Source organism: Triturus cristatus, chromosome 1_1, assembly GCF_964204655.1.
Source record: "Triturus cristatus chromosome 1_1, aTriCri1.1, whole genome shotgun sequence".
Lineage (NCBI taxonomy): Eukaryota > Metazoa > Chordata > Amphibia > Caudata > Salamandridae > Triturus > Triturus cristatus.
In genome coordinates this window covers 63,116,721-63,140,459 of record NC_140579.1, presented here as the reverse complement: position 1 = coordinate 63,140,459, position 23,739 = coordinate 63,116,721, and the positions used below count along the sequence as shown (strand labels likewise).

The 23,739-nt window shown below is 44.7% G+C and overlaps 1 protein-coding gene across 2 annotated transcripts in view; it reads right to left on the bottom strand.

Annotated features, from left to right (window-relative positions):
- Positions 1-1,282: 1,282 nt before the first annotated feature.
- The window catches only part of LOC146869412 (solute carrier family 12 member 6-like), an 815,412-nt gene continuing 792,955 nt past the window's right edge, over positions 1,283-23,739 (bottom strand). The window contains exon 24 of one of the 2 annotated variants that reach the window (XM_085599784.1): positions 1,283-2,661. In XM_085599784.1, the coding sequence (XP_085455910.1) occupies positions 2,570-2,661 (92 nt within the window). In that variant the 3' untranslated portion in view covers positions 1,283-2,569. The remainder of the gene's footprint in view (positions 2,662-23,739) is intronic. The other variant, XM_085599788.1, reaches the window with a different exon arrangement.

Here is a 23,739-nt window from a genome sequence, read left to right as displayed (position 1 = left end):
GAAATGAAAAGAACTTGGAAAGTATGAGACCAAAACTAAAGAGGTAAGATATAAAATCACAGATATGCAAAATTAAAAAATATCCCAAAAAATAAAATGTGAAATAATTTAATCCAAATGAAAGCTAGAAGTGAGGAATTAGCCAAGTGATTCCAAATTAAATGACAAATCAGAATCTCATAGGAAAAGACACAGACTTGCCTTTGTACTCACTGATTGATACGTTTTAAAATATGTAGGCTTCATTTTCTTTCACTAAGAAATATGTTGGAATTCATAGTTCCCTATAATTTTTAGGTGACACTAAAAAGAGGAATTGAATTTCTGTTCCAGTCACCCGAACTTCAGTTCACCCTCTGAATCACAATGCATCAACTTGGACAGTGGGAGCAACATCTTGTACTGATATTCTCTGTGCTGCATAATGGACATTAGCTCACAGTAACACAGTGTCAAAGAAATCTAGAACTGGAACATCTGCCCCTGCAGAATATACATTAGCCTGATTGCTACCCCTTACAAGTGGCATGCAGATCTGGGTCTTGACACCTGGTATGCCTCATGGAATGGATTTGCTAATCATTTGCCATCTAAAGCCATGGCATAGAAATTGTTCAAGGATCTCTGTGCGCCTATGGACAGGACATTAACCTACACACCTGCTGAGTAAAAATAACAGAGAATTCCTAGACAAAACTCCTATGAGTCCCTGGAAAAAGCAGCGGGTCACACTTCTTGCCCTGTGGTTACATTCTAAGCATCTTACATACATACACATACATACATACAACCATCTCACATTAGACTGTAGGGATCCTAAAGTAGAAGATGGTGGAAAGTCAGACTCATCCTCACTGTTTTCAGCACGTCATTAACAATGAACACTAGCTGAGGTGAAGTCTACCATGCACAACCATGTTGGAATCTCACTGGTAATATAGAGGCACAGTAAAACACTGAATTGGTTATTTTATATTAAGATAGCCAGCTAAATCGTAGCAGATAAAATGTTGGTATCCATGATAGATGGGTCCATTTGATGGTGCCCTCCAAGAATAGAGATAGTGGTCTCACATCAATGCAAAATTGGCATATCCAACCATATCAATACAAAGTTGGCATATCTGACAGGCAATCATAGAAACAGAATCTAATTAATGCTGGATAGGGGTTCCCCACAAGACGGGAGTTCTGGTAGAATTAATTGCTCTCCCAGTATACACTGTCTTGGACAGGAAAAGGAAACCAAATATAATTCTTCTAAACACTGATATGGCAAAATGGTTTAGGAATGTTTTATTAACTTCAGTGTCCTTATTACATCTTTCACATACTACGTTTTTGGTGCCAGGCAGCTTTCCTTATGAGGCAAAGTCCGTCATAAGAGGGGAAACACATATGCCTATCAATACATATGCTTATCAAAGTGTGCAAATTAAAATATATATATATTTCTTAAGGGACTGTGAGGTAACCTTCAGGGAGATATTCTGGTACAAAACACCCTAGCTACTTCAGCAGCATGTTGGGTTCAAAACTCCACACTCACCTGTCAAAGAAATGCCTTGTAAACTACAAACGTTGGTAGTTTAAAGATAGAAGTACGGGGCATGTAGATTTATTATCAAATTATCCAGAAATAAATACATTTTTATTGAATAGGGACACTTGTGCAGCCAAAAACAATGGCCACAAGTGTTGCTACTAGGCTCTTCCTAAACACACCCTCAGCCACTGTGGCTTCAGTCAATTCAGCAAAAACCACTGAGCTTTCAATCTCCAAATATTACTCTTAAGTTCTCAGGTTGAAGATTACAGATCTTAAGGTGCAGTTTTCCACAATGTCCATGTTTAGTTTTCTTCTCCCCAAGCAGTTCCCTCACATTGCTAGTAGGAACGTCAAAGAACATGCCACCCCCCAATAAACAGGTAGCACTCAAATAAAAATGTACAATTACAAATTTATACCCAGCAGAATAATAGCCAATATTTAAAAGACTTTGAATTCAGGTTTGGGAGGTATCAATGACCCCAATCAGCCGAATGTCTTTCCCTTTGTAACAATGACCTCATCTGCTCTCTTGAGGTGTAGGTGTGCTGTTCAACAGGTCTGGGTAACCCAGCAGTGCATCCTGAGGAAGTGCACCTTCCATTGTGGAAACATATAACCACTCATCAGCAAAAAAAAGGTAAAACAAAAAAAATGATAAAGGCAACACTGTCCTTCATCAGTAAAACGGTCTTAAAATTATGTTTTCCATTGGTGAAGAGGGCAATTTACTATAAGATAAAATTGTCTCTATGGCCCCAATTCAGTCGCACCATAGAAGTTGGATGTAACTGGTAAGAGCTAGCAGAGAACCAGCAAAGGGGAGACAGGCCTGTTAGCTGACGTGCAGTGACCAACATGCAGGTCCCCATCTTTCTCATAGCAGTCTGTAAGGCATCTGCACTGAGAGCGCACACAAGTCTAACAGCAGCAGAGAATGGCCTCTGTAATCCTCCTGGCATTTTGATGTCCAGTTATGGGGATCTTTGATGATGAACAGCTGGAACAGGAAACAGCAGTTTATGAGTAGATAGTGATGACCTCTGTGCCACCCCCGCGGACCAAAAGGACTCTCTCCAGACCTTCCGTAAGAACCTCTAAGAATTCCATATCTGACAGAGTAGGTTAAGTATAAAAAGAAGATGCAGTAAGTATATTTGTCCCTAATGTAACATCTGCAAGTACTGTTTATAATGGAACATTCTCAATTACTCACCCTCTCACCACTCCAAACCGCACATTATCAGGCAGTGCAGCTTATAGAAAAAATGGCTGCCGTAATGACAGCGCATATTAAAAATTGTAGGTCTCCTGCAACACAAAACATAAGTCTTTATACTCCAAGGTGTAAATGGAAAGTCACCCATGATGCTTCACCAACAAGATGGGGAGCAAGTCTTAGTGTCACCCTGTAGGAAGCTCATTCATGAGAAAGATCATTTACTTACTGCTTCTTCTTCAATCTACAGTTTTGTGTTGCAGCTTGGTTTGGCCATTTGAAATAAGCCTTGCAAACAGGGGTGGAAGCCATAGCGTGATGGATGCGGACATAGTGGTCTCAAAGGCGAATATTACCCTGCTTTGATACGCAGAGTTCCACCAGCACTATCAGTTTTAATGTTAGAAGGTAATCTAAATCAATGCATAGGCCTGGAGCCCTCCTGGGAAAGAACTGCATCACTACAAAATGCACAGGTGAACCCATTTGTATAACTTTCCCTTTCACCTGTGCTTTGAAAAAGTGGAAGGATACTTAACTTGATCTTCTTGGCAAATTGTGCATCTTAGAAATCGCTGCAGCCATTAGACTAGATCTGGGATTTTTTATTTTTAGAAATGCCCCATAGTAACTTCAGCCTCACAGTCAGCAATGTTATCACTGCCATTCATGCCGTGATGTGTCAGTTCCGTCCATTCCCGTCAATAACCGCCATAACAAAATGTCAACCCATTAGCCACTGGAGAACCACTCTTTAAAAATGTGCCTTGCTTTCAAGTCGAGATATTGATGTTTGGCAAACATGCATTGGCCTCCAAGACCTGATTATCTCTCAGAAGCCCAGATGTTGGCACATACTTGGCAATGAATTTGCCCCAACAGTTACAGACATCTTTTATGTCGGTTCGCAACTGAGAGTAATCACAGCAGATCTGATGTCATTTGCGTTCTGAGAGTGTTTTTCTTTCTTCACCCTTTGAGAAACCAAACAAAAGGTGTATGTTAGCCTTTGTATTCCTCCTGTGAAGTGTGAGGTGGAGTAAAAAGTCTGCCAACAATCTCATTATGTGAAAATGTGAAACCACTTTAGGCAAGAACTTAGATCAGACGTATTACATTATCTTATAGAAACAGATTAGAGGGTTTATTTTAATACATCACCTGCAACTCACATTCTCCAGGAAAATGCAATAATCAACCAGAGTTGTTAGGGATACAATTCTATAGAGATCTCCCTTTTACTTAGAATAATGTAGCAGACTGATGTGAGCAGGAACCGGAGAGACGCCAAGCCCTGATGGAATTCCAAAAGAAAATGTGAACCTAAATGTAGGACTGAAGGAAGCCGTCTAAATTTGAAAGAGGAATACTTGCAAAAGCACAATGAATGTGCTCTAATTTAAAAAGAACAAAAATTATAACCATTCAGGGTCCTGAGGAGAATCCAAAAGGAATAAGAGGTTCGAAATGCATCGACTGACAAACTTGGGGAGTGTCTTCATTGTATTTAAGTCGTACAGTAGACATACAAAAAAAGACTTAATAACTGATAAAGTCTACTGTAACACAACTGACTTAGAACGACTAAGGTATACTAGTAGCAAGAGAGTTTGCATAAATAATCTTAGCAACTACAACCTTTGCATTTTGTTCATTATCAGACTGATCATATGAGTATGTGTCAATATATGTCACTATGGTATATAAGTAATATCAGAGTTTTGTACAGTGTTGTATAGTGTAAAAATGTGTCTTTTTATATATCTGAATGTGGTTTGACAGATATGTTTAAGTGTAAATATTGCATAGAAGATCACAAAATAAGTTGTGAATAAACACAGGTCAAACAATGTATTTACTTGACTGAAAACAAAGTGTTCTTTGAATAATTACATCTAGGGTAATCTGTTTTCTATCTGTTTTAAGGAGGCCCAACCCATCTGTTTAAAAGGGCCCTTTCCCAAATACAGTACATAAATAAAGAAAAAATATTATATTACAGACAATGTAAGGAACTAGTAATAGGTTGGTGAGAAGAAAGAGGTAGCTCAATTTTACTGGCAAAGATGTCTTAGAACCACTTGTCCTACTGCTACATCCCCTGAGGAGTTGAATCCAGGCAGTAGTGTTGCGTAAAGGTATGCGTCTTATTCCAGGTAGCTGCTCTGCAAATATCCTGGAGTGGCAGACCTGCAAACAGAGCTGTTGAGGTTGAAATACTCCTTGTAGAGTGGGCATGCACAGAAGTTTGTAACTGGTTTCCTGCTGCTTGGTTTCAGAAGAGAAATGTAGCAGATATCCATCTAGCTATGCTCTGTTTGGAAAGGGGTTGCCCCTTCTGTGGTGCACTGTAATGTGACAATTGGTTAGACTTACAAAAGTTCTTGGTCCTGTCTATGTAGAACTTGATGCACCTTTTGATGTCCAAGAGTGAAGAGCCCTTTCAACCGTTGTTGAAGGGTTTGGAAAGTCTTCAAAATCAGCGGCTCATTGAGGTGGAAGTCCAAAGGGTAATAGTAATAATGTGGTAAATAATTTAATTACCGGGACTTAATTTGATACAGAAACATAATAAAATAGCTCAGTAAATAAGAGGCAGAATCCGTGGTATTAGAAGTTCGGAATGGGCTTTATTCCAGTGGTCGATTATAATCGGTTGCTCCAGGTTCCATCACCACGAAGGTTCAGGAAGTGAAGTACATACATTATTGACAATCAATTACTTTTATACAATAGGCATTACAGTGAAGCAAATACAAGAGGCGTAACAATTGATAGTGGTGATAATATATTCGTACGTAGCAAAAATAGGCGTAACTGGGAGTGATTTAAAGAACGTCATCAGATGTGATGTCATAAGAGGGTGGTTACATGAAAGAATCCTGCAATGTCAGCAGAAATATTTGGCAGAGATGCGTGCGCAGTCGCATGACGTGTGATAGACGTGCAACTAGAGGGAGAAAGGGACTTGACATTTAGCTCTACATGTGGAGACAAAAGTCTGGGGTTATGTCAACCTAATCCCAAATCATATCTAATATCCTATGTTTAAAGAACTGTGTTATCCAAAAAGAAAGGTCTCTCGAACAAAATCTATTCTATACTGACTGTGAGTGCGTGTACAAGCGTCTAAGTGTCTACACTAAATGCGAGGGGGTAGGAATATTCCATGGTAACAGGGCTATGAATTACTTGCATGAGGACAGAGAAGCCGGGCCTTTTGCTCGGTAGCTGGAAGAATGTTTACTTAAACTACTAGACAGGAATGCATTGGGCAGGGATCGGAGCAGATAATTTCGAAGGTGAAATACAGTTCTTGGCAGGCAGCAAGCTGATGTCAGGCTTCGTGAGCCGCGCAGGGAATGAGACAAAGTTCATGGTCACAGATGCAGGCTCGGACTGGAGCTTCAGAGACAGAAAGCAAGAAAAGCTTGATGACAGAATCAGGGCCTACCTGCCTGGACTGTAAAAATGGCATAAGTGAACCATATAAAGGCGGTGGCCTTTTGTACTTAGGAATGGAATATCCGGCCCATTCATGGCGGATCTGAAAGAGGACATGTTAACGGTGGACGCACATGTATTTGCGTCTTCATAACTGGAACTGGAGGGAACATACATGTACTTGTAACATGCACATAGAACCGTTGGGGTCCAAGATAGGGGACATAACTGACCAGAAAAATCCATATTTCCACATTCCCTCCTTGTCCCCTACTTGCCCGTCAAGAGACATCAATCTTCATCAATCCATTGATCTGTTCGTATAGCATCATTTGTTCTTCTTTCTTCTTCCGGGATTTTGAACGAATGTTTTGATGTGGAATGCACGATGTGGCACACAGACCACAGATCGCTGGTCCACATTGCAGGCATAAGCAGCAACTGAATAGTATGAGAAGGCCAATACCTAGGAAGGATAGAACTCTCCATCCCCAGGCTGATAACACGCTCCAAAACCAACCGGACCAAGTCCAGGTGCCTGGATTCTGGTGTATCTGGCTTACAATCTTATGGAGGCGGGTTATGGCTTTATATACAGATGGCGAATTTTCTGGTATGAAAATGCAACAGCTTGATCCGATGACCCTACAAGCTCCGCCCCTATCGGCCAGGATGACGTCAAGGACAAGACGATTTTGAAGCACAACAATCCGCATAGCAGACTGCTCTTCTGTTAAATTGCCTAAGGCGGAAATAGTTTCGTTCACTACTGCTTCAAGGGTTCTAGTTAATCTACGTATCAGTTTACTATTAGTAACGGTACCTATATAGGGAAAGAGACCTTTATTGAAATCTGTGTATTTTTCCCATGCTGTTTCAGTGTAATCGACTATTGGGAGATCTCTCCTTTCTCTATTGTGTACTAACAGAGTATTTCTGTGATAATCAGGAGGAGCTAGGAAAACAGGTGGCAAAAGAAATCCAATGTAGCAGGTACCATCCCAATCTAGAGGCAAACGTACATATGCCGCCTGACCACATATGAAATAGGAATGGCGGGAAGCTCTAAATGTAGACTTGCCTTGATCACTAAATTCTATTACAGTGGTGCATCTACTATGGCCCATATATATGGAACCATTCTTTCTCACACATAATTCACCTTTTACTGAAAATACTGACATGGCGGGCAAACTTGGATTAGCTTCGGATTCGACATTCAAGATCAGGAGATTAAGCGTAAAATTACCTAATCCATATACTTCATTTTCTAGATCAGTTCCTGTTCTCTGGGGAAGTCCCTCCTTGTTGGGGTGGCAGACTTTAAGTAAAACTAAGTTCAGATTTCCCCATACCCAGTTATCTTGATAAACTGCAGAATTCGAATCTAGGGAATTGATTAAGCTAAACCATGCTCCACAGGAGCCGTTGTGTGTGAACGGATATGGAAAGAGAGGTAGAATTCCTTTATAGTTCTGATAGGGAGGGAGTCGGCCACATATCCAACAATTTGTAGTATTGCTAACCTGATGGGAATGATGTAACATTTTGATAAACGTGTTATTGCGCAGCGCAAATCTATATGACAATTCATGCGGAGGTAATTCACTAAAAGAATGTTCAGCAGTAACATTATAAACATGTCTAGAAATAGGATAATATATGTGCAACAATATACTTGCAGTAATTATTAAAAGACTTAAGGAAAATAAAATTAATAACGTCACTGTGCAATGACTACGCAGTGATTTACAGTACGCCTGTCGTTTCAACATTTTTCGGGTGTTATCTCTATTCAGGTCCAAGGGATACATGTCAGAGACAATTCAACCGCTTCACCTCGGAGAGGACTTAAACAATCAAATTGCTTGACTGATTGGGCCTGAGTTTTAGTTTATAATGTTCGGAATTACTTCTTTCAACAAGAGGAAGTTTTGAGTCAATGGGTGAAGACACACGAGGTGTGGTATTCACATCTGATTGTAGTCCATGAAATTTCTTGATATGACTTGAGTGGATCCAGCCTTTTCTGCCCTCGATCTTCACGGCTGTCCTTGTCGTTAATAACACGAGCTGAGGCGACCTCCACCTAGGATCCAGCTGAGTCTTTCGATCAAAGTTCCTCACTAAAACGAGATCCCCCGGAATTACGTCATGGGGTTTCACCTCAGTGTTGTCAGGAAAAGCTGCAGCTACCTGTGAACGACAAGATTGTAGTGCAGACATCAAGGAAGCCAAATAATCTGTCAGCATATTACAGTCAATATCAGTTATTTTACGTGGTATAGGCGTTCCCCACATATTTGGTGGTCTGCCGAAGATCACTTCATACGGGGATAGCCCTGTTCGAGAGTGTGCTACCATTCTCATGTAAAAGAGCGCAACTGGTAATGCTACTACCCAGTCGACACCTTTCTCCCTGCATATTTTGGACAATCTAATTTTCAGAGTCTGATTATGTCTTTCTACGAGACCTGCTGCTTCGGGGTGTCGGACACAGTGGAACTTCCACTGATATCCTAACAAAAGTGAAACGTGTTTCATTAATTCGGATGAGAACGGCTGGCCGTTATCTGAGTGAACAACACGTGGTAAACCGTATCGTGGGAAGAATTCTCGAACTAACTGTTTGGCAGTAGTCGGGGCCGTGTAATCTGAAACCGGGTATGCTTCCGTCCAACGGGAAAGAGCACAAACAACTACGAGAACATATTTGAATCCTCGACATCGTTCCATCTGGATATAATCCATCTGGAGGACTTCAAAAGGATGATCAGGAGGCTGAAATCCACCCTGTTCTACGGGAACGCTTTTTCCTGGGTTGAACTGGCAACAGATCATACAGGTACGAACTTTTTGTTTGGCTGCTGCTCGTAAATGTTTATTAAACCAAATGTGTTGAATGCTATCTAGCATAGCTTTTTCTCCTAGATGTGCGGGACTATGGACAGTGTTAATAATGACTTGGACCATTGAATCAGGAAGGAACCACACAGACTTTTCCTTCATCATCCATCCTTGATCCGTTTGGATCCCTCCTAATTCAGTCCATCTCTTTATTTCTTCTGGTGTAGCATGTGTCTGTATATCAATTACGTCAAGAGTAGGATCTTTAACCGTCATACAATGTGCTGGCGTCGGGACTATTGTCTTTGTCATGTCGGATGTTTGAGTTTGAGCAGTCTGTTTAGCTGTTCTGTCAGCTAAATCATTACCTTGAGAAATGATATCAGTAACTTTCGTATGAGCTTTACATTTCATAATTGATATTGCAGTGGGTAGATGTATTGCATCTAATAAAGCATGAATGAGGGGTCCGTGCTGAATGTGGGCACCGTGAGAAGTTAAATAACCTCTCTCTCGCCACAGCACGCCGAAGTCATGTACAACTCCGAATGCATAACGTGAATCAGTGTATATGTTGACTTTTTTATTTGTGGCTTGAATACAGGCTTGTGTCAGAGCGACGAGCTCTGCGGCTTGAGTGGACAAGGTATTTACGCAATTTGTTTCAATAATTTCAGTGTCTGTTGTGACTGCGTAAGCGGCCACTAGTTCTCCTGTACCTTTTCTCATACATGAACCATCTACATACAACGTCAGGTCTGGGTCTGACAATGGAACATCGGTTAAATCTTGTCTAGGTTTCGTCGTGATTGTAATAACTTCAATACAGTCATGAGCTAGTGGGTCTGTTCCATTTACAGGTAAAAGTGTGGCAGGATTCAATGTGGTACAACGTCTGATTTCTATATGTGGCTGAAACAATGTGAGTTCGTACCCTGTAAGTCTTGCTATAGTCAAATGTTGTGTCTGCGTTCGATTCACAAGAACCTCCACTGCATGTGGTACTTGTACTGTCAATGGATGTCCTAACACTATGGCATCGCTTTGTCTGATTGCTAAAGCTGTCGCTGCCACTGATTTCAGGCACGCAGGCAGAGCCTGAGCTACGGGATCTAATGTACTAGAAAAATAAGCACATGGTTTGTGTGATCCTGCTTGTTCCTGTGTGAGTACTGATAAAGCAGTACCTTCGCGTTCTGTAACAAAGAGTGTAAACTGTTTACTGTAACATGGTGTTGCTAAAACAGGTGCTTGGCATAGAGTTTTCTTTAAGTTTTCAAAAGCTTGTGTATGTTCCTGAGTCCAAGGGAGAACAGTCGATGTGGCTGCCTCCTGTGTTGTCAACTGAATGAGTGGTTTTGCTAGAAATGCATACTGAGGGATCCACTGCCTACAATATGAAGTGAGGCCTATAAAAGCCCGCACCTCCTTTTGTGTCTTGGGTATTGGCATGTTAGCTATTAACTGAATGCGGTCGGGTGTAAGCTGCCTTCCCTCCTTGGACAGCGAGTGTCCAAGATAAACAACTCGCTGGACACAGAATTGCAGCTTAGAAGGGGACACCTTGTGCCCCTTTTCGGCTAGAAATCGTAAAACTGTCAGTGATGCTTTCTCACATTCGGGTTCGCTTCTCGCGGTGATCAGCAGATCATCGACATATTGAAGCAAAGCAGTGTTGACTGGCATGTGTATACTGTCGAGTTCTCGTTTCAGTGCTTGGCTATAGATGCTGGGGCTTTCTGTAAATCCTTGAGGTGCGCGTGAGAATTTGAAGCTACGTCCATTTAAACTAAATCCGAACAAATATTGGCTTTCCGGATCTATGGGGACGCTGAAAAAGGCATTTTTGAGATCAATTACAGTAAAGAATGTTGCTTCGGAATCAATAGCTGTCAGTAATGACGAGATATCTGGAACCACAGGGAATTGTGGCACAATGCATTTGTTTAATTCGCGCAAATCAATAACCAATCGATATACTGGCGGGGCCTTCGGATCTGTTCGTTTAAGAATCGGAATTATCGGTGAATTACATACATTGGAGTCTGTTTCTACAACCACTCCTTGGGCAATGAGCTCGTCAATGATTTGCAGTAAAGCCATTACAGCATCTGGGGGTAACTTGTATTGTCGCATTCGTGGTAGTACCACTCCTGCCTTCAGTGTGACTCGATATGGTGTAATGTTCATGCAACCAACATCAGTAGGGCCTTGTGCCCATAGATGTGTAGGTAAAGTCTGCAATCGGGGATCCATGTCTCTAGACACATAATGACCTTTAAAATCACGTAAAAACAATCTTACTCCTTCTGGAGAACAACATATTATAGCTCCTAGAGCTTTCAGTGTTTTTATTCCTAACAAGTTTTCTGGACATGATTTAGTAAGCAATAAATCTGTAGTTCGGGTCAAAGGTCCTATCGTAAGTGGAAGAGGCTGTGACACTTCATTAACAATAGGTTTTCCTGAAAAACCAAGGGAAATATTCTGTGAGCCTGAGAGGGGTACCCCTGGAACTTCACTACGTTTTATAGTTGTTCGACTTGCCCCTGTATCGAGTAAAAATTTTCTGTCTTGACCTAATAATTCACTATGTACATAAGGTCCTTCTTGGTCTACAGGGACCTCGATAAGGGGTAAGTCAATTTCCTTCTCTAGGCTTGTTCATGCATATCGTTGGTAATCAGGATAGTCATACTGTGCGGTCTGGTACAGCTGTCGTGTCGTGGTTTGTGTGGCAGCAGCAGGCAACGCTGGTGCGGCTGGCACAAACTGTATAGACTGTTGTGGAGCTGGCATGGACTGTGCATGCTGTAAGGCTCCTTGTTCATTCTGATCCTGTCTAAGTGGCCGTGGTCTTTCTTTTGTAATACCTGTGGCGATATTACGCTTCAGGACTGGACAATCGTGTACATAATGACCTAGTTGTTTACAATAGTTGCATGTCCCTTTTACAGGTCCTGCTGAATCACCGGAATGTGTCGTACCCTTTTTATGTCCTTCAGCTGGAACTGTCTGGGAGACTAGCATTTTCATTTTCGTGTCTTTCATGCGTCTTTGTTCATGATCTTGTTCTTCTCTAATTCTATTGTAATGGTACTGTAACATTTGTAACATTTGTGATGGGGTATTACCTTGCCAGGTACTCTCGAATTTTAATACTCTATTCTTCACTTGGGGCAAAGAATTTTCAACTAATTTTGTCACAAACTGATGTGGGTATGACTCGCTACTTGCTTTTATACCACTATTTATACCAAAACATTTTTCGAATCGGGCATAGAAATCACTAGTGTCTTCATCTTGCTTTTGTTTACAGGCTGATATTGCACCCCAGTCTTCCTTTTTCGTGGTTAATAAACGTGGCAGTACCTGTACTAGTAAACCTGGTAGTGCTTTAGTTTTGTCCCCAAGCCCCGAACCTGGACCTCGGGCCTTTTCTTCATTTTCTAATGCTGTCCAATCTATCTTTTGGTCTCCCACTTCCCACTCTTTTTCCTTCAGTTTTTCGTAAATGCCAGCAGGCATCAATACCTTTAATATGGTCATAATGTCGGGATAGGTATACTCTCCCATGAGTAACATGTCTTTAATTTCTCGGTGGAAACCCGCTGGGTCTTTGTCATGACTGGGTACCACTTTCTTCATTTCTAACAATTCTATTTTCGATATGGGCGTATATACATATACGCGTTTAAACTCATTGTCCTCGCCTTTTATTGGGTGCACTTCTCGTAAGGGATTCTGTCTGTCCATGTAATACGTGGTTCTTTCCTTGATGGGCAATGAGACATGTTCTGGGCATATAAAAAGAATGTACTGCTTTCTTGATTCTAGTATTTCTTTAATTAACTTAGTACCTGAACCTCTCCATCTATTCGTGAGTAATTCAGTCAATATATCAGGTAAGGGACCAGGATCTGAATGTTGGCTTTTATATAGTATAAGAAGTTGTTGAATCATATAAATCCCAGCTAAACGCTGTTCATCTGGGGTGAGATTCAAAAATGTGTGTGCTACTGTATCATCATCATACTTTCCGGGACTGTCAATCCAATGAACGGCTGACCTGGCTAATTCTTGTTCATCCATAGAATCAAGAAAATGATAACCCCTTCGTTCTCGCAGTAATTTGTCGGCGACTTGGAACGAATGTTCGGGGGACCTCATATTTATTTTAGGTGTTTGAAAATTCCTGTTATTTTCTAGACATATCGGACGTATCGGGTCAGTAAGACATCTAGTATTATTACAAGATCTTCCTCTACCTACATAGGCTATAGTTTCTGACTGTCCTGTGGGCAGTCCTGATCCTTCTTCCTCGCTTTGCTCGAACTGGTCTACCGCTAATCTTTCTTCGTGTAAGCGTTCTATTTCTTTACGGATCTTTCGGCACATGGCTATTATACAATTTTGCTTATCATGTCTCCCTTCTGATATATTCTGGCTCCATCTGGTAAGAATTTGCATTGCTTCCGGGTCTACCCCCGGTCGGTCTTGATTTCTGATCACACAATTTATGAGGAAACGTAACAGTTCCCCCTGTATTTCCACTTTCTGGTATTCCATAGCTCTGTTAATACTTTCAGAATCTCGCCCTGTTTGGACAAAATGGTATATATTATCTAGATGCATAGTCATTCCTGGTAACTTCCCTAAATACACCGCGGCTCGTCTGATACGTAATGATGCCATGATCATTTCGTCCTCTTTGCCGGGCACAGGGTCATATCTACAATCTATAAGAAGTTCCTTAAGCGTACGGGCATTTATGAGTTTGGGGGTACGTGAATGTGCTGACTCTTGAAAGGTAAGTTTATTTATTCTGGGTGGCGTAGAAAAAATGTTGGTAGCACCTCCCGTAGCCCCATCTGGGGTATCGGGCGTGAAAGGATTCGTTGAACGTGATACAGCAACTATAGGTGTGGACACAGCTATGGAAGTAGCTGTAGGAGCAGATGTGGAAACAGATGTGCTTGCCGGAACTTGTGTCGGAATTTGGTGCTGTAGAGATACAGATACAGGATCTTGGCGTTGAACCTCCCCGGCCAACGGTCTATGTGGGGCAGGGTTAGCATACTCGGGAGCTGCGTCATCTAAATATGAGGAAAGAAAAACATCTTCTGCGGTTCTAGGATGCCCCTTGGGATGTACTTTTATTGGAAATAATGGGGGTGGCAAGTCTTTTGGTATCCCCGCAGTAGCCTTAGGTAATCCTTCGGCCAGAAGGGGATACATACCTTTCATAAGGGCATGTCTTTGTCTGTCTACTTGTTCTGATTTCACTCGTGCACCTTCTTCAATTAATAGATTTTCTCGGACTTCACTTGAATTCTCTTTACTCTTCTCTTCCTGTCTACGTGCTTTTTCTGTACGTCTATACGATTCTTTACGCCATAACTCAATGGCGTCTTTCTGTGATTGTCTAGCTTTCTTTTTCCATAATTCTTCCTCTACTTTCACGATGCACTCTGCATCCCAGGTCCCAGCTGCGGGCCACCTCTGACTTTCTGGTAATTCCTTAGTGTAGTCTACCCATAAATCAAGAAATAATATAGCATCTAGGCCATGTTTATGATACATGAAGTACCCTGGAGTGTCCCTAGGAGGAATAGGAACAGCTTCTTCGAGTACCCCTTTTCTAGTTGTGATCTGTCTTAATTTCGAAAAGAGCGGCATATTGAGAACTGATCTGATACTTGATCTTGAACAAACTTAATACAATAAACACGATAATGAACAGTCATTCATACCACAATATGCAGAACGTATTAACACATTTTAACATTTAACATTTAAATGAGCAAACAATGATGATGACGATCTAAGGAAAACTTAATCACTTAAACATAATACTCGGCATTATCTGAATTATTCTGAATTTATATACTTGATATACTAGATATACTGCTAAACAGTACAGATACACTGCTGAAACAGTGCAGACCGGATTTGTGTACCCAAACCCGTCTGGACCGGCACAACTTATGTGCACGCCAGAACGCCTCCCCAGTAATGGTACTCACCGGGTAGCTCGGAACGGAAGGCCTCGGAAACTGAACTGAACTTGAACCGGACTGGACTCGACTCGACTCGAAAACTTCGGACACCGGACTCGACTTGGGACTTCGGAAACTGGTGGGCCTCTGTATACCTCGGATCTTGCTCTCTCAGCTAGGCTCTGGTCGGGATACTTCGCACTTCTCACCGCCTCGTCTGGGTGTTGATCGCAGCCTCAGTCGCCCCCGCTTGACCGGAGGGAGATACAGGAAATCCTGCTGGTACGCGTTATTGTCCGTCCAGCTGTGGCAGGAGACCGGGCCTGCAACGCACCACCGGCGCGTGAGATGAGAAAGTGTCCCTATTCGGGCGCCATTCATGTGGTAAATAATTTAATTACCGGGACTTAATTTGATACAGAAACATAATAAAATAGCTCAGTAAATAAGAGGCAGAATCCGTGGTATTAGAAGTTCGGAATGGGCTTTATTCCAGTGGTCGATTATAATCGGTTGCTCCAGGTTCCATCACCACGAAGGTTCAGGAAGTGAAGTACATACATTATTGACAATCAATTACTTTTATACAATAGGCATTACAGTGAAGCAAATACAAGAGGCGTAACAATTGATAGTGGTGATAATATATTCGTACGTAGCAAAAATAGGCGTAACTGGGAGTGATTTAAAGAACGTCATCAGATGTGATGTCATAAGAGGGTGGTTACATGAAAGAATCCTGCAATGTCAGCAGAAATATTTGGCAGAGATGCGTGCGCAGTCGCATGACGTGTGATAGACGTGCAACTAGAGGGAGAAAGGGACTTGACATTTAGCTCTACATGTGGAGACAAAAGTCTGGGGTTATGTCAACCTAATCCCAAATCATATCTAATATCCTATGTTTAAAGAACTGTGTTATCCAAAAAGAAAGGTCTCTCGAACAAAATCTATTCTATACTGACTGTGAGTGCGTGTACAAGCGTCTAAGTGTCTACACTAAATGCGAGGGGGTAGGAATATTCCATGGTAACAGGGCTATGAATTACTTGCATGAGGACAGAGAAGCCGGGCCTTTTGCTCGGTAGCTGGAAGAATGTTTACTTAAACTACTAGACAGGAATGCATTGGGCAGGGATCGGAGCAGATAATTTCGAAGGTGAAATACAGTTCTTGGCAGGCAGCAAGCTGATGTCAGGCTTCGTGAGCCGCGCAGGGAATGAGACAAAGTTCATGGTCACAGATGCAGGCTCGGACTGGAGCTTCAGAGACAGAAAGCAAGAAAAGCTTGATGACAGAATCAGGGCCTACCTGCCTGGACTGTAAAAATGGCATAAGTGAACCATATAAAGGCGGTGGCCTTTTGTACTTAGGAATGGAATATCCGGCCCATTCATGGCGGATCTGAAAGAGGACATGTTAACGGTGGACGCACATGTATTTGCGTCTTCATAACTGGAACTGGAGGGAACATACATGTACTTGTAACATGCACATAGAACCGTTGGGGTCCAAGTTAGGGGACATAACTGACCAGAAAAATCCATATTTCCACAGTAACACAACTGACTTAGAACGACTAAGGGATACTAGTAGCAAGAGAGTTTGCATAAATAATCTTAGCAACTACAACCTTTGCATTTTGTTCATTATCAGACTGATCATATGAGTATGTGTCAATATATGTCACTATGGTATATAAGTAATATCAGAGTTTTGTACAGTGTTGTATAGTGTAAAAATGTGTCTTTTTATATATCTGAATGTGGTTTGACAGATATGTTTAAGTGTAAATATTGCATAGAAGATCACAAAATAAGTTGTGAATAAACACAGGTCAAACAATGTATTTACTTGACTGAAAACAAAGTGTTCTTTGAATAATTACATCTAGGGTAATCTGTTTTCTATCTGTTTTAAGGAGGCCCAACCCATCTGTTTAAAAGGGCCCTTTCCCAAATACAGTACATAAATAAAGAAAAAATATTATATTACAGACAATGTAAGGAACTAGTAATAGGTTGGTGAGAAGAAAGAGGTAGCTCAATTTTACTGGCAAAGATGTCTTAGAACCACTTGTCCTACTGCTACATCCCCTGAGGAGTTGAATCCAGGCAGTAGTGTTGCGTAAAGGTATGCGTCTTATTCCAGGTAGCTGCTCTGCAAATATCCTGGAGTGGCAGACCTGCAAACAGAGCTGTTGAGGTTGAAATACTCCTTGTAGAGTGGGCATGCACAGAAGTTTGTAACTGGTTTCCTGCTGCTTGGTTTCAGAAGAGAAATGTAGCAGATATCCATCTAGCTATGCTCTGTTTGGAAAGGGGTTGCCCCTTCTGTGGTGCACTGTAATGTGACAATTGGTTAGACTTACAAAAGTTCTTGGTCCTGTCTATGTAGAACTTGATGCACCTTTTGATGTCCAAGAGTGAAGAGCCCTTTCAACCGTTGTTGAAGGGTTTGGAAAGTCTTCAAAATCAGCGGCTCATTGAGGTGGAAGTCCAAAGGGACTGTAGGGAAAACCTTTGGGTTTGTACGTAGGATGATCATGTCCTCTCTAAATTGTAGGACGGGTTCTTGATTAGCGAGGGCTTGGATCTCACTGACCAGTGTGGCAGAAATCAGGGCCACAAGGAGAGCAACCTTCCAGGACAGGTAGTTTAAACTCGCTCTGTGAATGGGCTCAAATGGGTTCTTCATGAGCTGTGATAGCACAGTCTTCAGATGACAAGATGAGGAGGAGGTCTGACTGGAGGGAAGATCCTAAATAAGCCTTTGAGGAATGGTTTGATTATTCTGGAGGACCATAATGAGGGTGACCTGGGTGATCATCTGAATCGAGTAATGGCCACCAGGTGAACTCTGATGAATGCATGAGCTAAACCTGAAGCACAAGTTACTTACCTATCGTAACACTATATCTGTAAGAAACATTAGTTATTTATAGATTCCTTACCTTAGAATTACCCCCAGGCGTCAGACTGGAACTGGAAAGTTTTTTCGTCAGCAGTACCGCTGCGCGTTGGAAGGTGGCGTCGGTCGGCTCCGCGTCCGTGTCGTAGATGCTGGGATGACGTCGCGGCAGCTACTTAGAAACCGACCTCGTGCACTGACATCAGTTCTTTACACAACTTTCCGCACCAGAAACGCAGAGCCATGCAACACACTGACCACTGGTGCACAAAACTAGGGCCCTGAAAGGATGTCCTTAACCCTAGAAATCAGTTCGCAGAACGGGGAGGATGGGTGGGGCGGTAAGGAATCTATAACTAACTGTTTCTTATAGATATATCATTACCAAAGGTAAGTAACTTGTGCATCTGAAAGACACCCATTAGTTATAGATTCCTTACCTTAGAATAGATACCCCAGCAATACCAACCCCGGTGGTGGGTCTGCGAACCAATCTCACACCAGAAAATCCTGGAGAACAGAACAGCTAAAGAAGCCGTCTCTCCGGACTTGGCTGTCCAGGCAGTAGTGTTTGGTGAACGTGTGCAGCGATGCTCACGTGGCCGCCTGTCAGATGTTATTCAGAGGTACTCCTCTTCCCAAGCCAGTAGTGGCTGCTGTCGCTCTGGTGGAGTGAGCGCGTAGCCTGACTAGAGACTCCTTTTAAGCCAGAGAGTAACAAGTCTTTATACACAACACGACCCATCGAGAAATGGTGCGTTTGTGTACGGCCCGACCCGACCCTTCTTAGCGTCCACGTAGCCAACAAAAAGTTGATCATCCACCTGGAACTGTTTTGTGCGATCCAGATAGGAGAGCGCACGCTTTGGGTCCAGACAGTGGAGCCTCTCTTCCTCCATTGAAGGAAGCGGAGGCGGAAAGAAGGTGGGCAAAGTAATGGTCTGCCCGATGTGGAAGGCAGTGACCACCTTAGGAAGGAAGGATGGACTGGTCCGGAGAACCACCTTGTCCGGATGAACAGACAGGAAAAGAGGTTTTGAAGAAAGAGCCTGGATCTCACTCGCCCTCCTAGCAGAAGTAATGGCTACCAGGAAAGAACTCTTAAGAGTCAGGAGATGTAAAGGACAGTTATGAAGTGGCTCAAAGAGAGCGCACATTAAATAAGTTAGCACATGATTCAAGTCCCACTGAGGCATAACAAAGGGGATAGGAGGAAAAAGATGTGTTAAGCCCTTTAAGAAACGGTTAACTACCGGGGACTTGAAAAGTGAAGGTTGATCTGGAAGGCAGAGATGGCTGAAGGATAGCCCTTGATAGTGCCCAGAGCAGAGCCCTTCCGGCGCGAAAGAAAGAAGGGACAAGAGTACTTCAGAAAGAGGGGCAGAAAGGGGATCCACAGCCTTTGCTGTGCACCATGCCACAAATTTGTTCCACCGGCAGCCGTATTCCGTCTTAGAAGAGGGACGCCTGGCTGCCAAGATTACGTCACAGACTTCGGGAGGCAGGTCGAAATACGTCAACTGCCGCCGCTCAATCGCCACGCAAGGAGGTGGAGACTGGACAGGTTCGGGGGGAGAACCCTCCCCTGCTGATACGACACAAGATCCTCCCAAAGGGGCAGCCTGATCGAAGGGCCGATGGCCGTGCTCAACAGCTCAGGATACCGAACTCTCCTAACCCAGTCCGAAGCCACAAGGATGACTTGGGCTCGGCTGTTACTATTCTTCTAAAGAACTCTGGGCAGGAGTGGTATGGGCAGAAAGGCATACAGGAGGCCTGAGCTCCACTCGAGACGAAAAGTGTCTCTGAGCAAGAGCCGCCTTGGAAACTCCAGTGCGCAAGGAGGTGGAGACTGGACAGGTTCGGGTGGAGGACCGTCCCCTGCTGCTGCGACAGAAGATCCTCCCGAAGAGGCAGTCTGATCGGAGGATCGATGGCCATGTTCAGCAGCTCTGGATACCAGACTCTTCGTGCCCAATCCGAAGCCACAAGAATGACTCGCGCCTGATCTTCAGCACTCTGGGCAGAAGTGGTATAGACGGAAAGGCGTACAACAGACCGCAACTTCACTCGCGACGAAAAGCGTCGCTGAGCGAGTGCGCCTTGGAAATTCCAACGCGCAGAATTGCTGACATTGCGTGTTCTCTTCGGTGCAGAATAGATCTAACCAAGGCTCTCCCCACTGTCGAAAGAGACCTTGCACGACCTCCGAGTGAAGACGCCATTCGTGATCCATCATGCACCTGCGGCTGAGTTAGTCTGCCCTGGCGTTCAGAGAACCTGCCAGGTGTTGAACCACCAGGGATATGCCCTGATGTTCCAGCCATGTCCAGAGGCAGAGGGCCTCCTGACATAGGGTCCACGGCCCCACCCCACCCTGTTTGTTGCAGTACCACAAAGCGGTGGTGTTGTCCGTGAACACCTGCACTACCCTTCCCCAGACAGAGGGAACGAATGCTTTCAGTGCAAGACAAATCTCTCGGAGCTCCAGAAGGTTGATGTGAATGCTTTCATTGCAAGACGAATCTCTCGGAGCTCCAGAAGGTTGATGTGAAGCCCGGACTCCGCCGGAGACCAGAGGCCTATGACCTCCACCTCTCCCATGTGTCCGCCCCATCCCAGAAGGGATGCATCCGTCACCACATTGTGGTCTGGTTGGGGAAGGGAGAGGGATCAGACATTGACCCAATCTTGGTTCGTGAGCCACCACTGCAGTTGTCGTGCAGTGCCCTCTGAGATCTGGACGCATCGGACAGATTCCCCTGATGCTGCGCCCACTAAAACTTCAGGTTCCACTGCAGAGCCCGCATATGCCACCTGGCTTGATCGACCAGCAGGATGCAGGAGGCCATGAGGCCCTGCAGCCTCAGGGTCATTGTGACCAAAACCCTGGATAGAGGCTGAAGGATCGGAATCATAGCCCGAATATTCCGGACTCGCTGCTTGGGAGGATAGACCTGAAACTGCCTCATGTCCAGAACCGCTCCGATGAAGAGGAGCTTCTGAGAGGGAATCAGGTGCGACTTCGGCACAGTGATGGAGAACCCCAGCAAATGCAGGAGGTCGGCCGTAGTCTGGAGGTGGGAGACGACTGCCTGGGGCGAGCCCGCCTTTAACAACTAGTCTTCGAGATAGGGGAAGACTGAAACCCCATATCTGTGCAGATGAGCTGCGACGACCGCCATCACTTTTGTGAACACCTGAGGGGTGCTGGTAAGGTCAAAAGGGAGCACGGTAAACTGAATGTGCTCGTGGCCTACCCTAAACCGTAGGTGACGCCGGTGGGCCGGCAGGACAGGAATGTGACAATAAGCGTCCTGCAAGTCCAACGCTACCATCCAGTCTTCCGGGTCGAGGGCAGACAAGACCTGAGCAAGCATCAACATCTTGAACTTCTCCTTCCAGAGGAAGCGACTGACGTCCCTGAGATCCAAGATAGGATGCAGGGCCTTGTCCTTCTTGGGGACCAGAAAGTAGTGGGCGTAACACCACAACCTACTTCTGGGACAGGAACGCGCTTGATGGCTCCCTTGGCCAAGAGAGCCGTAACTTCCTGCTGGAAAAGGGCCAGATGATCCTCCAACATGCGGGGGTATCGCGGTGGCATGGCTGGAGGGATAGTCTCGAATGGAAGTGAGTACCCCCTTTGGACTATTTGTGAAACCCACCTGTCCAACATGATGGTGCGCCAGTGGGGGAGGTGATGGCGAATCCTGCTGCCCACTGGCGTTCGATGGGCCTGGAAGGTCGGACTAGGAGGGTTTGGAGGCTGCGGCAAAGGGGGGGGGGTTGGTGGACTGGCCAGCCCGCTGGCCCACTGAACCACGGCGTTGGTTCCCACGTCCCCAGCTGCGCAAAGGTTGGGTAACTTGCTGCGGCCTGTGGCTCTGGGTGAGACATAGTGGGGCACCCCTTCCGTAGCCAGGAAAGGCGCGAAAAGCAGACTGCGCCGGACGGGTGGCGAGGCGTTGTCTGCATTGTTGCCAAAAAGGCGACGGCCATCAAAGGGCATGTCCATCAAGGTGTTCTGGACAGCACCTGAAAAGCCAGTGGACCTCATCCAGGTGTAACGCCCTGAACGTCTCAGGATCGTTTAACAGACACGACAATGAGGACGCAACCACTTGTGAAGGGTTAGTTCTTTTAATGAAGGCAAATAAAATACAAAGAACAAACAAAAGTTATAGTCACTGGAATCCTCCAGGCTAAGTACGTTACCAGCCCACAGCACGGATGGTCCTAACCGTCCTCTGCATATACGCCGATCCCGGCGTATGCCAACAGAGGGCAGAAATGAAATGGCCGACAATGCCAATCGGTAGGCTGTGAGGGGCACGAAGAGTGTTGGGGAGAATCGAGGAGTCAGGGAAACACCCAGCCGGGGTCTCTACCTGAAGGGAGCAGCCGCTCAACCTCTTCCTCAGACTGCACCGGGACGCGGAGTCACCTCCTGGTGATGCGTCACCGATACCCCAATCACAAGCAAGAAGACTGAACCGAGAGCAGCCGCTCGATCGATCCTGTGGACTTCCGAGTCTGTAACGCGGCAAACACCTCCTGGTGTGCGTTACAGCTGGCAGTCCCTGTGTCTCTGGTCGGGCTGGGAGTTACGACTCCAACCAGCAAAAGCGCCACTGCGCTTGGACTCAGCCGAGTCAAAAAGCGAAGCTCAATGGTTGACCGGTAGAGCTTCCGGGTCCTTCACAGGTGACGATGGGGCAAGACACGGCCCAGGGAGTAACGACTCGACCTACCTCCGTTCTTGCCTTACTGGAGCACCACTCCGGAACACTGCTCTTCACGAAGCAGGTACGTCGGTGTAAACACAATATCTGACAGCCTTGTACCTCCCGGTTCCTCCCTTTATAGGGCGTGTTTTCCTTGAGTTATGTAACAGCTCTCCTGTTTACATAAGGGCGTGTTTCCCTTGAGTTATGTAACAGCTCTCCTGTTTACATAAGGGCGTGTTTCCCTTGAGTTATGTAACAGCTCTCCTGTTTACATAAGGGCGTGTTTCCCTTGAGTTATGTAACAGCTCTCCTGTTTACATAAGGGCGTGTTTCCCTTGTATGACAGGAATTCTTGACAGTACATCCTCCCTCTCAGCGGCTCCCCACGGGTCCAGCGCTGGCAGGAAAACGCCGATGGAACAAGGAGACCAAGCGCGGAGCATGAACCCCTTCAGCCGGTTCCCATGAATGCTCCTCCGGGCCATAGCCTTTCCACGCAACCAGGTACCACAGCTTCCCCCTGCGCCATTTGGACGCCCGTATGCCCGACACTTCATACTCCACCTCCGACTCCACGCATACCGGCCTGGGTGTCCCAGACGGCTTGGAGGGTGCTGGTTTGAGCAATGATACATGAAAGACAGGGTGTATCCGCAATGACTGGGGCAAGCACACCTTCACGTTCACGGGACCCATACACTTGGTAATTCGATAGGGGCCCATGTACTTGGGATGGAACACACTGTTCTTTCGAAACCTCATGTTTCTTGTGGATATCCAGACGTAGTCTCCAGTGCGGTACAGTGGCCCGGGCCTTCTCTTCCTATCTGCCGCAGCCTTGTATCTTCTCTTGGCCTCTATTAGGACAGCCCTTGAGCGCATCAACGTGTCTTTTATGTGTGCCACCCTGTCCGCTGTGGCGGGAATCCTGTCCTCTCTGAACGGATGTAGAAATGGCAAGAACCTGGGATGTTGGCCATAGTTGCTATAGAACGGAGATGACTGTGTGGAGCTGTGAGTGGCGTTGTTATAGGCTATCTC